The 18,750-nt window shown below is 27.8% G+C and overlaps 1 protein-coding gene across 1 annotated transcript in view; it reads right to left on the bottom strand.

Annotated features, from left to right (window-relative positions):
- The window catches only part of LOC100215724 (structural maintenance of chromosomes protein 3), a 61,796-nt gene that overhangs the window by 23,821 nt on the left and 19,225 nt on the right, over window positions 1-18,750 (bottom strand). Inside the window, exons 13-18 of the mRNA XM_065792010.1 lie at window positions 13,836-13,949; window positions 13,491-13,594; window positions 8,852-8,951; window positions 5,565-5,701; window positions 5,224-5,365; window positions 4,973-5,123 (exon numbers count right to left, since the gene is read on the bottom strand). Coding sequence (XP_065648082.1) covers window positions 4,973-5,123; window positions 5,224-5,365; window positions 5,565-5,701; window positions 8,852-8,951; window positions 13,491-13,594; window positions 13,836-13,949 — 748 coding nt within the window. The remainder of the gene's footprint in view (window positions 1-4,972; window positions 5,124-5,223; window positions 5,366-5,564; window positions 5,702-8,851; window positions 8,952-13,490; window positions 13,595-13,835; window positions 13,950-18,750) is intronic.

Below are 18,750 nucleotides of genomic sequence, written 5' to 3'. Positions count from 1 at the left end.
ACCTCAAAAAATTTTGTTTACTGGATAAGAGGGGGTGGGGTGGGGATGGTAAGGAATTTACAAATTTGTGGCAAAATTATAGAGGGAGTTTTAGAGGGTAAAGCATGATGATTTATTACTAGGTAAAGTAGTTCAAAACTGTTGAAAATTGAATGACTTAATTTATGGACGACCCTAACATTACTATAAAACAACATGTAACATTAGTTCAGCACTAAAATATTAAAAAAAAATCCCATATAAATGCTTCAAAATAAAAAAGATCTGTAAACAAAATTAAAAATGACATAAGTAAAAGATTAAAAAGTTTAGATTGGCATAGTTTAGATAGCATAACATACTTTATTGCATATTATTTTTAAACACAGGTTTTTTCTCAATCGCATTCAAAACCTAAAACATAAGTTGTCAGAAACATCAAAAAATTGTTTTTCTTAGATTTTATGTATAATATATGATAGTATTATGTTTTTAAATTATATTAAATATATTAACTTATATATAACTATAAAATATGTTATATATTTACAAATTTATAACACTATATATAATATATATCATAATTAAATATGTAATATATTTATGAATACCTAAATTTTATTTAAATACTTTATAGTGTATATACATTAATTCACATTTTTCTACATTTAGAATATTTTCTACAAAAAAGAAAGATACATATATGTATCTTCTTCTTTGAACAATTACAATTATTTTGATTTGCCATTGTTTTTTAAAAATTTTTTTTATTAAAAACTAAACACTTAAACATATTTTTTTAGATCAAGAAATATATGACAAAGTCCTCAGAATCCAAATCAGCCTTTAACAGTTAGTAGTCATTGAAAAAAAAAAAAAAAGAAACAAAGGGGTGATCATAAAACATAGAAACAAGATTTGCCATTTTTTGCTCAATCACTTTTAGGTCTATAGTTAGCTCAGCATTACCAAAAGCCAACCCTATTTCCAGGGCTGATATATATGAATAAATATATACATACATTTATAAAATATATAAATGTATGTATATATTTATATATTTTATAAATATTTTTTGAATGATTATTATAAAATAAAATTACATTACAGTTATATACATAACTGTAATGTAATTTTATTTTAAATAATCATTCAAAAAACATTTTTTCGCTTTGATTATTTCAAATATAAGTACATTTAATTTCAAAAATTAGGTGTATTTGAAAACATAATTTAATCATTCTACAACTTTAAAATTTAACCTATAAGTATCTTTTAGTAAAAAATCATAACAATTAACAATTCAATGTTTTTAATGTTTATTGCATGCAGAAATTTTGTTATGTAAAAGAATGCCTGCAAAATAAAAACACACTGTTATTATTGAATTAAGAGTTACTAGAAAACAAAGAATAGAGTTACAGAGCAAGAAAACGGTTGTCAGAAGACTTGAAAAGTTGTAGGTTGTATGAGTCAGGAAATTATAAAGATTAGAGAAAAGTCCAGATGATTAAATTGCAGGGAAAAAATAAGACAAATTATAATAATTATATAGAAAATTTATAGCAAATAAAAGTTATTATAAAACAAGTAGAGACAGATAAAGTAAAAAGTTTTGTGAATAACAAAAAGAATAAGTTTTGATTGAACCAGAACTAATAGCTCCTTTGAGCAGTGACCAGGTAGAATTTGTAGAAAAGAGAAAGAGATTCAACTTTATGAAAATGGGATAAAGAACTCAAGCTTGGCAGAAAAAGCAGGTCCATCTAGGTTTAAAATCCATTTTTGGACCTTGTTGAGAAAGAGCATTATAAGAAGAATTAGCCCAAATCTGACAGTAATATTTCATTCGGGAACGAATAGATTTGTACAGATAGAGAATTGAATCAAGAGTAGGAAAATGCCAAGCACGATAAAGAGAAGCAACCTTAGCAGATGTTAATTTTGCAATCAATCGAATATATAATTTCTATGAGAAGTCTGTAGTAAATGGTAATCCAAACAGGTATAAAATAGAGGATTTAGTGAGAAGATTACCATTCATTAATATAGGAATGTCGACAGTATTGCAATAGTTGTTTGCAGTAAACAACTGAGTTTTGTTCAAATTCAAAGCCCCAAGCTGATGATACTACCATTTATTCTTGTCTTGAATTTGAGCTTGAAAAGATCTCACTTCTGCAACATCATCTGAACTGCTGGTGAACTTTAACTCTAAGATAAAACTAAATCTTTTTTAGGTAATTGCTATTGCAATATTCTAGGTCTTCCTATAGTTATAAAGGTAATGTACTCGATGAGTCATCTACCCTTTATTTTCTAGGATTAACTCTTACTTCTGATATTTACTTTAAAATTAACATCTGCTAAGGTTGAATCTCTTTATTGTGCTCGCAATTTTCTTATTCTAGATTTTATTCTCTTTATTTCTATAAATCTCTGATCCGCCCTTGTATGGAATTCTGTTGCCATATTTGAGCAGACCTTCAAATAATGCCTTTGCTCTATTAGACAAGGTGCAAAATTGCATTGTAAACATAGTTAGACCTGTTCTTGCAACCAACCTCCAACCATTGTCACATCACCATAGTTTTGTATCTCTTTCTCTTTTCTATAAATACCATAATGTGTGCTGCTCTAAAGAGCTAACATCTCTTGTAACATCTACTAAAATTTGTTCTTGAGATACTATTTTTTAAGATTTAAGACCGGATCTCGAGCAATCGTAATCAGATCAGACCTTTTGTCAAAACAAGAAGTATAGTCTAGTCGCCAGCAAATAGTGCCAGTTTAGATGTAAGATTGTCAGAAAGATCATTAATGTAGATAAAAACAATACAGGAATAAAATCTTGAAGTATCCTAAAAGTTACTGGAAATAAAGAAGAGTGTTGGCCTTCAAAGATACTTTAATAAAGCAGTTAAAAAAAAAATGATTTTATAGTCTCAAAAACTTTCCCAGATATGAAGCAACCATATTAAGCAAGCAAATGGAGATGACTAGCATGCCAAACTTCATTAAAAGCTTTAGATATATCAAGAGCAATAGCCCTACCCACAACACCTTCATTTAATACACAGTAGAATCATTTAGTCATAGCAGATAGCAAGTCAGACGTAGAACAAGATCGAAAACTGTATTGATTGTTAAAAAGTTATTATAAATATAATCATTTAGCGATGCAAATATCATTGATAAAACATGGTATACTTTATATATTACATACTTTATAACATAAATTTTTGCATATAGCACTTTTTTAGCTTAGTTCAAAAAATCTTTAAAATTAAAGCCGCAAGCATTATTCTTCATTTGAAACGTTTCATACTTTAGGGATAATCTTATTTCAACTGTCCACAACTGCTCTCGTTCTTTCTCTTTTTATATATATATATATATATATATATATATATATATATATATATATATATATATATATATATATATATATATATATATATATACACACACACACACACACAGTTGGCAAAAAAATAGATGGCACAAGCAATTTTTAAAAAGCTTTTTTCTTTATCTGCTTACTCGTGTTTTTTAAAAACTGTAAAAAGTTTAAATGTACATCAAAGAGTACCAAAGGATTTTACCAAAGGATTATTGTTTTTAAGAACATTAAAAGCGTGCAGGTGTTATACTGGAAGCATAATAATTATTGACACAAAAATTTTATTTAGTATTTTTTTGGACTTTGGTGGGAAAAAAATAAAACTTTGGTAAGTTTAAGTCTAAAATTATATTTACATATAAAGCACATATAATACTTACATAAGTAACACATAAAATATATATATAAGTCATGAGTTTTGATTAATTGAATAAAATTGATTTTATTTAATTAATAAATTTTAATAAGCAGACTGGGATCTCTTTTCGAACAGTCTGCAAAATTATAAAAAAGTATAGTTTGCATAGGACTACAACTGATATAGCTGGAAGAGGTCGTAAAAGAAAAACATCTAGCATTGATAGAAACATTATTTTACAAGTCGAGCAAAAAAGATTTGAAGCTGCTTAAAAGATTGCAGTTATAGTTAAAAACGACCACAAAATCATGATTTCAGCTCAAACTATCCAAAATAGAATCAAAGATTATTATTTGCAAAAAAGTATGCTGACAAGACTATTGAGTACTGGAAGAAAGTAATTTGGAGTAATGAATCTAAATTTAACCTGATCTCATTGGATGGACACCAAAAAGTTTGGCAAAAACGCGAGGCATACAAATTGAGTTACATGAGAGGAACAGTGAAATACGGTGGTGGAAATGTCATAGTGTGGGGATCAATGGCATGGCGAGAAGCTGGCAAATGACTTTCATTGAATCAACAATGAATGCCAATTTGTATATAGACATTTTGAAGCAAAATTTGAAGCCTCCTGCTAGTAGATTTAGATTTCATAATTTCGTCTTTTAACAAGACAATGATCCAAAACATTCCACCATAGCAACATAGGAATATTTTCAAAACAATGATACTAATGAGATGGAATGGCCTGCCCAGTCCCCTGACCTTAATCCGATTGAGCATTTGTGGTACCTTCTAGACCGGAAAATTGGAGATCGAGCTTACAGAAGGCAAAATGATCTAAAAGCAGCCATATGTGCCATTATTTTTTTTGCAAGAAAACAATTGATGAATATAAGTACAGTTGATTTTTCTACATCATATGAACTTATATTAGACAATTTTTGAATACAATGCTTCAATATAATACTATTTTCAATTATAAGATTTTTCGAAAAAAAAATTGTTCTCTCTCTCTCTCTCTCTCTCTCTCTCTCTCTCTCTCTCTCTCTCTCTCTCTCTCTCTCTCTCTCTCTCTATATATATATATATATATATATATATATATATATATATATATAAACACACATGTTTAAAAAATTTCTCTTTAAATATAAATATGTATATATATTTTTTTGTATATATAAATAAACACGCATGTTTAAAAATAAATTTAAACAACATATAACCTTCAAGAGTTATTGTATCAATTTCGTGTGATTTAGAGAACTGTGAAGCAATATCTTGATTTCGACATATCAACATTTTTCCAAATGCAAGCTGCATAGCTGGTTTAAATATAGGATCAAAATTTATTTTTGAAATCATAGGAAGTACATCCTAAAATAAATAAACTATTTTTAAACTATTTTTTACATTTGTTTAAACTATTAAATTGTAAAATTGTAAAGACAATTAAAAAATATAATATAAAACATACAGGTGATGTAGGATAGTGAATTTCTTTGAAATGTAAACGATTCAATGGCATAAAATTTATTTCACCGCCTAGCTCCATTTTATTAATATGTTGTAATATTGTAGTTCCTGTTTTATCAGTGTCTACGATAATGTTGAATAACCTTTTTAAATAAAAAATTTTACTATAACACCAGTAATATTTTTTTTATCAAAGTTTTTTTATAAAAACAATCAACTAAGAGATGGTTTAAAACATGCTTACTATAAATAACAATCAACTAATTAAATATATTAAATAAATATTTTTGTTATTTGAAAATATGGTGTAATAAATAACAAAAAAAACAACAAAAAACATACTTGGCACCAGCCGTTACATCAACAGCAGAGTAGAACTGTTCATCACACTGAAAGTTTTCAATAAGTGTACCATAAACACCAGTTATACCTTTTTCTTGCACAACACGACGAACACTTTCAATTCCAGTAGCTACAGACTATATTAGAAAACAAAAACTATAAAACTCAATAAAAACACTAAAAAGTAAAATAACCACAAATAAAATGTTTTTGTTGTGAACTGTATGTGTAAATGTATTAAAAATACATTTACATATACAGTTTACTCTATATTTTTGTGTGAATGTATCAAAAATATAGAGTAAAAAATACAAACTTCGGTGTTAATGTTAGGCTATCGTTTTACAAAAAATAGTGTTAGGGTTAGGCTAAATCAATTTGCAAAGATAAGAGCAAAAACTTTAAAAAAAAAATTTTTGCCCTTAGTAGTTTATTATTATAAACAACAGAGATGTTTTTTATAACAATAGGGCAGCCAGAACATCTATATATTCAGAGTACCTGGAAATACTGGCAGAATAATCAAAGCTAGGAAAACTGGGACCTAGCCAGGTACCCAGCACATCATTAATAAACAATAAATTTGTTTGCATTTAAATAAAAAATAAATTTGTTAAAAAAATACTATCTATTAAATACAATTTATTTTTTTAAATAAATTGTAAATATCACAAGCTTTTATGACTTTTTATGATTAAACATTTTATGATGCATGTATTTACAGCACATTTACAAACTATCACAACTTGATATAACTAAATTTAGTTATTATATATCCCATCTAGGGTTGAGCTTTTACCGGGTTTTAAATTTACCGGTAATTTGGTAAATTGGTAAAAATAAAGGAATTTACCGGTAAATGGTAAAAAAATGGTAAATTTAAAAAAAATAGAAATTCTTATAAAATAACATGCTTTTTTGACTCCTTTACATAATTTAGACATAGCTATGAATAAAACACAAAAACTGCAATTTTTAGGATTTATTTTTCAACAAAAAATGGGCTTTAAGGAAGCACCAAGTGTCAAGTAGGTCATCACTCATTCTGAATCGAATTTTTGTGACAAATAGTCCAGCAGCAGTAAATGCTCTGTCCGATTCAACACTTGTGGGAGGGATAGTTTCCAGAGCATTAAATAACAGCTCAAGATTTGCAGCTCTTTTGCTGTTGGCTTTAAAAACCATCATTTCTTTTGAAATGGCCTAAAACTCATCCTTTGAGTTATGTCTCTGCTTTTTGGCTGAATGTTCGATGGCCTCTTCCAACTCTTCCTGGAGAGAAAGTTGTTCTTCAGCTTCTTTTCGCCCTTTGCCTTTCTCTACTTGATCCAGGATTTCAATGTCTTTTGTGTGGAAAAGCCTTGAAAGCAACGACTTTGCAGTTTTCTGAAGAACAGTCTTAGAAGGCATGTTGAAAATTTCATGTCTTCAATTTCGTGAAGGCAGTCTGGGTTGGACAAATATTTGTACAGACTGACCAAGTTGCTTTGTCTCCTCTCTGTAAATCGCTTTAAGACAGCAGCTTTCATTCTGATGCAAAGGCTGGATTTTTTCTGATTCAATTTATTGATCAGAAACTTGAAGATTCCCTCTGCTGTCAACAGGGTGGCATTTTTCCTGCAAAGAGCTTCAGCTGCCAATTTGACTGGTTCAAGGGCATCAACAATGTCGGTCAAGATGTCCAACTCTTGCTCTGTGCAAATGAGACTTGGAGAAATGTCTGCAAGAACAACTCCAATTTGTTCATTGATTTTTAGAAACTGTTGAATCATTGCCAAGAGGCTGTTCCATCTTGTTCAACAGTCCAAAATGAGAGCAACTTCTCTGCCGTGGTGTTTTTTAATTTCTTCTTGGAGCACATTATTTTTGACTGGAGATTTTCTGAACAACTTGACAATCTTCCGAACTTTGATGATTGACTGGAAACGAACTTTGACATTTGGAAGAGAAATGCTTTCATTGATTTCGTCATCAATGAATCTGGAATTTTCTTTGTTGTCCTAATCTGAATCTTCCTCCTCGTCATTGTCGCTCTCACCTTTTTCCTCGTCCAAATTGTTGCTCTGATTTTTTTTTGTACAAAACTTCCTGAACGGTCAGATGAACCCTGTGAGTGTAGCAAGTTTGATGTTCTGTAGGAACAATTTTTTCAAACTTGACCATCATTGAAGCCCCGTCAGTGACAAAACAAACAACGCAATCAGCCAAGTTCAGTCCAAATTCTTCCACTCTCTCTGAGACAATTTCTGCTGCTTTTTCTGCAGGGAAAGATCCGGAAACACACGAGTCCAAGGTTCCAGTGTTTGTTCTTCTGGTGAATGTTGATGTCGAGAAATCTTCAGTTATTCAGGAATGTGTATTCATCCAGAGTGATGGAAAAACATTCTCCAGTCAACAACAATGAGTTTAGTTGATTTTTCAACTCAGCTTTAACACTGGCAGAATAGTTTTTCACCAGCTGAATGGCTTATTTGTGGTTTTTTGGGAAATCGTAGCCTTTTTCTGTCATTGCCGACCGCATGAATGTGCTTTTGGTTAAAGCATTAAAACTAAATCCTTCCAAGGCTGCCAGTTTTGAAAGAACTTCACCAGTTGACTTCTTCTGAAAAATTGTTGAGATTTTGGGGGCTGTTTTGGCTGCAGGTTTTCTTGTTTCTTTCTTGTCCTGGGGTCTTTTTATCCCATGTTTTTGACCAAGATGGCACCACATTCCTGTTGTAGATCCTGTGAACTTAGTTTTGTTCCCACATATCTTGCAAACACTTTCAGAAAAATCTTTTTCATAATGTTTCCAGACTCCAGACATTTTTTTATGAAAACTGTAATTATTTTATGTGTGTCAGTTGACTGACTAAAGTACTACTTGATAAAATAAATAATAGTATCGAATAAAAATGATTGAATAAAATTGAATAAAAAATGAATTAAAAAAATAAACACTAACACTTTCTTTTAATTCATAAGATGCATCAAGTGGCATCAGATGCCATTTGTAATGGAAAAATTAATTAAAAAGTTCAAAATTTGTTTGTTTGTTTTGATATGAATATTTAATTAAAATGGCAGAAAAAGCCTAAGACGCTTTTTTCTTAATTTTTACCATTTACCATCAAAATTTACCGGTAAATTGGTAAAAAAAATTCACCGGTAAAATGGTAAAAAAAATGGTAAAAGCTCAACCCTAATCCCATCGCCAGCATACCTAGAAAATTGATGCAATTTAACTTGTCACAGTGCACCTAGAAATTGATGAACTTTAAATAACTGTTGAACTGAAAAAAAGATACCCGATTTTGTGTTTTTCGCAAATCATGTTCAGCTCTATTTAAAGCTGCTTTTGTATTTTGGATTGTATTCTCGAGCACACTCTGTTTCCGCCACAGATCACTAAAAAGAAAAAAGAAAAAATGAAAGTGAAAAATAACATATATAATAAATGCTCAATTTAATCTTCTAGGTTTTATGATCTGATAAACGCCATTGCGTCAATAACGTCTATTTAAGTTTCTTTAAAATTTTCAAAAACAAAAATTTCTTAAAATGGTCACTTAGGGTACATATTAAATTAATTAACAATATATAGATTTCTATTATTACCAACAAGTAATATAGAATTCTGGCAGTCTGGGCAAACTTATAGAAATTGTTTATCCTTAGGAACATGAATAAATTAATTCATATTACTAATTGAAATAGGAGAACTCACATAAAAAAGGAATTTATTAAGATAGAACTGAGGGTGTTTATTTTTATCCATTTTATTAATCTTTGTTTGGCTTAGAAGCAATATTAAAATGAATTACTTAAGAGTAAGTAAATTCATTAAAAAACTCTTAACTAAATGAACTATGACATTGTCTGTAGAAAGAGACCAGGGCCCCAGCTCCGGCTAAAAAATAATTCTAGCAGGGGTTATTAGCCGGGGCTAGGATATTTTATATATATATACATTTATACTATATATATGTATATTATATATAATATATATTATATATAATATATAAATAAATTATATATATATATATATATATATATATATATATATATATATATATATATATATTAATAAAATTTGATGTTTGATTTAATGTAAGAGCTTTTTGCATTTCATTAAAGTATGTTAAAATAATGAATTCTACAAATGAAACTTGTGTTTACCACTGGATAAACAATATAATATAAATATAACTTCCTGGTATTTTTTAATACAATATTTAGTGAACTAATTTGTTCCGCATTTTTAACACTATAATAGGGTAGTTTAGTACCCAGTGTAGAACTGCTGATGCTGAGTCAAAAGCTTTTGAATCATCAACAAAAACAGATCTAACCAAAATATGATTAAACTAAGTTATCTGTATATATCATTACTGTGTTGACTAACACTCTCATAAACAAAGTTTATAAGATTTTCTTGAAAATTACGAAAAAGTTCTGGAAGTTTTGAGAAGTTACTGTGATTTGAGTATATGTAAGGCAACACAACTTGCATATCGGACCAAATAAAATTTCTGCATCCTAACTTCTGTATTTTACAAAAAATGGACAATGTTAAAAACCATGTATATCACTGCCTGCTTAATGTATGCTTAATTAATCAGTTAGACCACTCAGCAGCCAAAGCCAACAATATATATGCGATCAGATAACCTAGTGTCCAGTGTTTTGAAAGACAACAGCAGACTGTTGGTTTTAAACTTTTTGTAATGATTTAATGTTGCCTTTATATTAAATTTATTACTCTGCTTGATAGAGAATTGTGAATCCAAAGCATCCAAAACAAATAAAACAAAACAAAACAAATATCAATTGACATGTTTTGGCTTAATTGATTATAGAATTTTCATCAAACAAGTTTAATAAAAAATAACATAAAATACAGTAAAGTACTAATTTTTAGTTTCTTTATGTGATATTTCAGTCTGATTTGCTAAGACCATCACATATAAAATAAAATACAATAGATATATCACAAAAAAACGTATATAAAAAAGAAGACATTATTAAGGTGAGCTGACGTATGGTCAAAAAATGGTGGCAAGCGCCTTATCACAAGATTCGTATGTGCATAATTAATCTTAAAGGATTCTCGTATTTTTCCTTTATAGTAGGTAGAACTATTTGTGATTGTTTTGGGGTGCATTCGATTAAATACTGTGGCAATTTTTGTAGTGTTCTGATTTACCTGATACTCAATACATCTTTAAAAAAAATTTTTTTGTTTCTCCGATATAAATGCTACCACATGAACACATAAGCTTATACAGGATTGCTATTTGGTAATAAATTGGATTTCTTATAACATAAAATTGTTTTAAAAGTTTGCGATATTATAAATATAACTTTAACACGATATCTCCTGAGCTCTCTCCTAGTTTCGGAATCCGTGGGTTTTTTGTTGTTGTGCAACCTGCTTTATTTGCGACTACATTAACAGGATTGTTTTTGATTTTGAGATTGTTATTAGCTTTAAATCTGATCATTTATGGCAATTTTCAACAAACATTTATTATAAATTGTATTTCATCTTTAAAGTATTTTGGGGAACAAATTTTTGTGGCTCCTAATAAAAATCTTTAAAGACTCCAAATGTTAATGCAGGATTAATGTTTGAATTTGGTTTTATTTGTATTGTATTATATCTATGGATTTTTGATGGATTTTAAAGTCATTGTAGAAATTATTTGTATTTATTGCTGCTTTATTTAAAAAGATTAATTACTTTCATTTTCTATTTTCAATGTGTATTGAATTGTGGTATCTTGTTAATTTAACAATTTCTAGAATTTGTCATGTTTTTCTGTTGAATCAAATTTCGCATGGCTGTTATCTACTTTACATTTGGTATGCCTTTGGTAAAAATATGTTGACTTCTGCAATCTACTAAACCTTTGTTTCCAAATGTTGCAAAATTGCCTTTGTAACAACGACCATAAGTGATAGATCAATGGGGCCAAAATTAGGTTTGATTCTAATTGTGTTTTATATAAAAATTATAATTGGTTTAGGCAGAGTTCAATTAATTGGTGAATACCAGTAATAGTTAACCAAGTTCTTTTCCCAAGGTCACCTTTATAACCGTTGAGTATGTCAATAATCACATAAAACAAGACTTGAATTTTATTAGGAGAAATGACCAAAGATTTTATTAGGAGAAATGATCAAGGATTTGCCTTTGTTGACAGATGATGAGGAATTTAGTAACAGAGATTATCTAGGTCATATTTAAAAAATTGGGAAAACACTTTGCAAAAATTTATTTCCTTTATATTTGTCTTTATTAAACTTTAAACTTATGGCATTCTCAATTTTTTGGTTAATGGACTGAAAAAGTTTAGAAACATATATATTGCAAAAATATATATTTAAATTTGTATTTACGGAAAACATTTTGGAAATCCAAAAAAACTAAAAGTTGTAAGAAATAGCCGAAATTGCGGATATATACTGAAAAAGATCCCTTATCTTGTTTTGATACAACTTCAATCGCAAACGAAATAGCTAGAAATGGAAACTATTAAAATAATATAAGCTTGCAACTTTAAAATCAAGAAATGTTAATTTATTTTAATATTAAAAACTTACAGAAATCAACAATTTTATTGAAAGAAATGGGAGATGGCAACTTTGCCATCCCCTATTTATATGGGAAATTTAACATGTGGAAAAAGGGGGAATCACACAAACTGAACATTAGTCAGCAAAGTAAGCACGCTGACACATGAAATGAAAACATGAATGAACTTCTGACATCACTAAAAATGAGAAGTGGGTACTCTACATTTACACACCAGAAAGCATTAATAACTAGGATCAACTCCAAAAGAGGGCCAACAAACCAAAATGGTATTACTTTGGGTTTAGTGAGAGGCACACAGCATTGTGTACTGAGAACTAAACACCACAACATTAAATTAAACAACATTAACATTACAACAGCAATAAAGGTATAATAATTACAATATAATAAGTTTACTTTCTCCTTAAAAACTCTAAAAAAAAATTAAGTAGTTGAGTTAGTATTTAATTCATTAAAAACCTTTTAAGATTTAAATCATTTGAATGAGGCATTCCTGTCTTGGAAACCAGCAAATAACTAGCAGCAACTCAATAAAGCAATTAAAAAACAATCTTATTAATAAAAATATCAAAAGTAAGTAATAAAAATATCTTATAATATATAGCAGCCGTGGCTCAGTAGTTAGAGTTCTGGCTCAGAACCACGAGGTTCAAGGTTCAATGCAGGCTCTAGCCTAATAACATGGGTAAGGATGGAGGCGTAAATTAGTTAAATGCTCTTTCGCGGTGCTCTGTGATAAGACCAAAAGGACTTTTGGGAGCATCTTAATAACCACAATATATATTTAAATATTTAAAAAATATTTAAATATATTAAATTTTATCACATGTTATAGAAAATAAATTAAAATTTATTTTTGCAATTTTAAAGTTTTTAAAAAAATGAAAGTTTCTATTACTTTTTAAGAAGTGAAAAAAAACATTTTTTAATTGTAAGATAACAATTTAATAAATTTTTAGTTTTTGAAGAAAAAATTTTAAAGCTTAAATGAGTCATTTAGTTTTTATTTAAGTTTATAGCTTTTTTTTGTTAAAAGTTAGTTTTGTGTTGGAAAATATCTTGTACACTTTGTTTGTAAAACATTGTTACACTACAAGTAAACCTGCAGCAATGTTTACTATATATGGATAAAAACACAGTATTAACTAGTAGTACCAGTGTTTTGACAAGAGATCACCTTGTCCAACCTTGAAACACCCTAGTAAACATAAAGGTTAATAAACAAGTCTAATTCAATTAAAAAAAATAAAAACAAAAACATTGTGATATTTTATAGATGTTGCTAGTCAAACATAAAATTAACATTCACAAAAAAATTATTTAATTCTTAAAAAAATAATAACTACTTTTTGATGTTAGTGTAATCGTCTCTTTTTTTTTTTAATTTTCCAAGTTCTCTATTTGACTCTTCCATGTCTATCTTTCTTGTAGAAAGGTTTTCATTTCTCTCCTAAATAAAATTTAAAAAAATTTAATAGTCTTTTCTTGTATATGAAATAAAATTAAAAAAAAGGGTTATAAAATAAAAAAGGTTTTGTGTATGAAATAAAACTTGTAAAACTTGTTTTACAAGTTTTCAAGTAGTTAAGTAGATAGGTTTGGTTAAATAAATTTATTTTATAATTTATTAACTAATGTTAATAAAACTAATCTTTAAACTTTTGCATGAGAAAAAATTTAAAAAATTGTACTTTGATCTCTGCATCAATTTGTGTGCATTTCCTGAAAACCTCATCAACTTCATCTTTATTTCTTATAATTTGCTGTTCCTTCTGTGAGACACTGCTTAAAAGTAACTTTAACTCCTATAAAGAGGAAAGCAGAATTTAACTATTATTTCAACATACATGTTACATCTACACACACAGACACACATATTTGCACATATAAAAAATCTTTAATCATATATTCCACATAATCAGATTATAATTTTTTCTCAGTGCCAACAGAAAAATTTGAAATTAAAAAATGGGGAATTTCAAAATTAAAGCTTTTAACATTAACACTGAAAGAAAACAGTATCATGTTGCATGTAATTACTAAAGAAAGTGATAACAATATAACAAAATATCATCAGAATATATTACAACTTATTTTTTTCAATACATTTACATGCATGATTACTTAACTACAATTAAGTGTGAGCGATTGTTTTGTTTAAAGTTAATCTGGTAGTGGTGCTCGCTTCATAAGCAAGAGGTTTCGAGTTCGATCCCCACCACATTCCTGGTAGTACCGTGCTCAACTTGTTTCTCTATGAAGCGGCCTTGTTTAGTTAAAAGAGGGTTATAACCACAATAAAGTAGCCTCCTCGTCTGTAGTGGCCATCTCAGCCTTGAGAAGGTGAATTGACAAAAAAAAAAAAAGCAACTAAAATATCTGAATCACTTTTTTTTAGAAATAATTTTACTTTTCTTCCATTAGATTTGATTATAGAAGAAGCACAAAAACTTGAAATGTTTAAACATCTGTTATGAAGAAACTTCAAAATTGATGCAAAAATGAAATAATAAAAGTTTGAATTAAATGTTTACCAATATTTTCTTAGAACAAAAGATTCAAATTCAAAAGTAGTTATATGCTTCAAGTCTTATTTAGAAAAAAAAAAAATTATGCGTCACTAACACTTTGTGAAAATTTAAAAATCAAGACAAAACATGACAAAATTATAAGACAAGACACGACAAAATTAAAAGACAAAACATGACAAAATTAAAAGACAAAACATGACAAAATTAAAAGACAAAACATGACAAAATTAAAAGACAAAATACGACAAAACATGACAAAATTAAAAGACAAAATACGACAAAACATGACAAAATTAAAAGACAAAATACGACAAAACATGACAAAATTAAAAGACAAAATACGACAAAACATGACAAAATTAAAAGACAAAATACGACAAAACATGACAAAATTAAAAGACAAAATATGACAAAACATGACAAAATTGAAAGACAAAGCGTGACAAAACTAAAAGACAAAAACATGACAAAATTAAAAGACAAAACATGACAAAACTAAAAGACAAAAATATGACAAAATTAAAAGACAAAACATGATAAAATTAAAAGACAAAACATGACAAAATTAAAAAACAAAACATAAAATTGGAGATTTATAGCTTAACCTTAAATCTACAAACCACTGTGAGCCCCATTCTGTTACAAAAGTGAGATCAGATTCAAGATCGACTGCCTGTTTTAAGTGAACGAAAAGAAAAGACTTTTTGTAAGAGTATAAAGAGTATAAAGTTAAGTCATCAGCGAAAAGGCTTTAGATGTAAGATTGTCAGGAAGATAATGTAAATAAGAACAAAACAGGACCAAGGATAGAACCTTGAAGAACCCCAGAAGTTACTGGAAATAAAGAATGTTGGCCTTCGAGGGTGACTTTAATAAAGCGGTTAGAAAGAAGTGATTTGATAATCTCAAAAACTTTCCCAGATAAACCATATGAAACAAGCTTATGGAAAAGACCTGTATGTTATGTTGTAACAAAGGACAGATTTGATGTTATACAAGAGTGGCTTATATTGTGTTTTTGTTAAATATTATGTGTAGATTGTTTTTTTGGCAAATACTAATCGATTAGGATTATTAAAGGTTATCTAATTTTAGTTGTAAAATTTGTACTGAATGGATTATTGTACCACATAATATTTTGTTTGTGATTATTTTGGGGAATCAGCACTGTTTTTATGCTAGCTTACGGATATATTCTGATTGTTTTAATGCATTATTATAAAATGGGGCGGTTTAATTAAAAATAAGTTCCTTTGATGATATGACTGATAATCTTAAAGCAATATTCTGAGGAAAATTATCTATTATGCTTGATGGACAGTTTGAAGCAGCGTGTACGCAACTTAGTTTACTATTAGGTTGAAATGAGTTTTCAAATAGATTTAGAGCTGAATTTTAATTTATTTAAATAAAGCAAGATTTTAATTTTGTAGTTAACAAAGATATTTGGGCTACTTTTAAAAATCTGAATGAAATGCTTTTTTTTTGCTCCATTTGTCACTTTCGTTGTTAAAAATAGCTAAATGTTTATCTTGATATAGGCCAAAATAAGTCTTCAAAATTAATAACTAAATGTCCTAAACAAAAGGGGTGAAATGATCTCTAAATGTAGAGATAAAAATAAGACATAATAATAAAAAATAATAAAATTTCTTCTCTCATCATTTGATACTGATGATTAGTTTTCCATTGCATCTTATTTAATTAAAGACATCAGAACTTGTTCAAATGTAGTTTGTAATTCTCTAACAGTTTTTTTTTTTTGTATTTGCACTTCATGGCTGATGTTAGCCAATAGGCATGAAAGTTTATCAAATCAAAATCTAATCAAATATATTCTGAATAAAGTTGTTACATCAACCTGTCAAATTCAATAATAATAAAATGATAATCATTATTATTATATTAAAAGCAGGAGTAAATAAAAATAAAAAAGCAGCGATTAAAAGTAAACATAAAAAGTATATTACTCTGTAATAATAATAGTTATGATAACAATAAAAATAATAACAACAATAATATAACAAAAACAGTAATATAAAAATAATTATAACAATATTAACAACAGTAAGAATAATAATATTTATTATGATAAAAATATAGTAAGTACAATAATATTTATTATAATAAAAATATAGTAATAATAACAATGATAGTGAATACTAATGAAAATATTTTAGTTTAATAAAGATTAAAGTAATAAACTAAAAAAGATAATAAAACTAGTACTACAACACAATAGAAAAGAGAAAAAATATTAGTTAAATAAAATCTCAGACTTAATGTTATAAATAATAGTTGCAGAAAGGTTTAAGTTTATAAACAATATTTTTCTAAAAAACAGTTGAAGAGAGCAGTTTTAAATTTTGAGAATGATTTAAGAGCTTTTATTTGGGAAAGGAGATTGTTCCATGTTTGTATGTTTTTATGTTGTATGAATTCATAGGCATAATGAATAGTTTGATGTTTAAGTACAGATAACTTAAAGTTGCAAGTAAATTGTACTGTTATTTCAATTCTCTGTTATTTCAATTAATGAATGAGTTGTTGAGTGTTAGTTGCAAAAACCATATTGGTGTTTGTAAAGATATTTATATTTCTCCAAAAATGCTTGAGTCTTTGAAGCATTGTTTTTTCAAACAATTTACTAAGGTTGGAAAAAAGAGATATTTGTAGGTCGATATTTGGAGTAGTCTAGAAGAGAGCCGATTTGTGATGAAATGAAAAAAGAATTAGTACTAGGTATTTATAAGAAAGTTACAAAAAACACATTTAGAAGGAACAATATTTTTAACTAATTTGTCTTGAATAGTTTCAAAGTAGTTATTAAATACATTAGCAACACTGGTATGATCTGAGATAATATTTTCATTGATTTTGAGACTAAAAGACTTAGTACTAGCAGAAGGTTTAATGTTAATGATTTCCTTAATTCCTTTTCAAATATTCTTTACATTATAGATGTTGTTAATAAAAAAAGATGCATAGTATAATTTTTTAGAATATCTTAACAAATTGCTAATTTTATTTCTGTATAACTTAAATTTAGTAAATAATAGATTTTTAGTATTCAAATTTTTTGATCTAGTAAATTTTGTATAAAATATGTTTTTATTAGAAATAGTTTAAGAATACCAAAAGTTATCAGATTAAAGTTTGATTTGTTTTTTTAATAATTCTTTTTAAGGAGCATATCGATCTAATACTTTTTCAAATGTTTTGAGGAAAAAAATTATAGATTCATTTTTGTTATTATCTTCTTTTGTTAGAAGTTCTAGTAGTAACTAGTAGTAAATATCAGAAATTTCTTGGATAAAAGAATCTGAATCAAATTTTTTTAATCTATTTTTAAATGTTTTAATTTTTTTTTTAAATGAGTGGATTATTAGGAATACAAAGTTTGCCATGTGGTCAGATATTAAAACTGTAATATTACCAGAGACTGTCGGAAGAAAATGAATTCATGAAAATGTTACCAATAAGATTTTTTGTTTTTGCAGCTACACATGTTGAAAGAATTATGGTTGGAAATAGGGAAAGAGAGCATGAAGATTCAAAATAATTAGAAACAACTTGTGATTTTATATAATTCAATAAATCTATATTTAAATCTCCCATTAGTACAGTACTTTTTGTTTCATGACTTAACTTTTCAAGGAGAGGATTAAAATGGATAGATAAAAATTCAGTGATGTTTACAGAGGGATTACTTTTAAGTGGATCCATAACTTTACCCAAAAACAGAAATTTGGATGCATAAATAAGAAGATTGCTACAAATTATGCAATTGAGATTCGAATTTAAGTAAAGAAACGCACCACCTTTTTTTGACTCAGTTGGACAATGCTTGATGTTATATCCTTGTATGGTAATGTCAGTTATATTAGAATTCTTTGCATACAAGTTAGACCCAGTAATTCCTATCACTATGGGAGGAGTATTAATAGTACTAATAAGACTGGAGAGATCATTGATGTGAAATGGGAGAGAAGAAATATTAAGACTTCGATAAATTTCTGTACAAGAATTAACAGATTAATTTAGTTCACTAATATCAACATACTTGCATTTAGTT

The sequence above is a fragment of the Hydra vulgaris genome, chromosome 03 (assembly GCF_038396675.1).
Source record: "Hydra vulgaris chromosome 03, alternate assembly HydraT2T_AEP".
NCBI lineage: Eukaryota > Metazoa > Cnidaria > Hydrozoa > Anthoathecata > Hydridae > Hydra > Hydra vulgaris.
The sequence above is the reverse complement of the archived record's forward strand: the minus strand, read 5'-3'. Positions and strand labels throughout refer to the sequence as shown.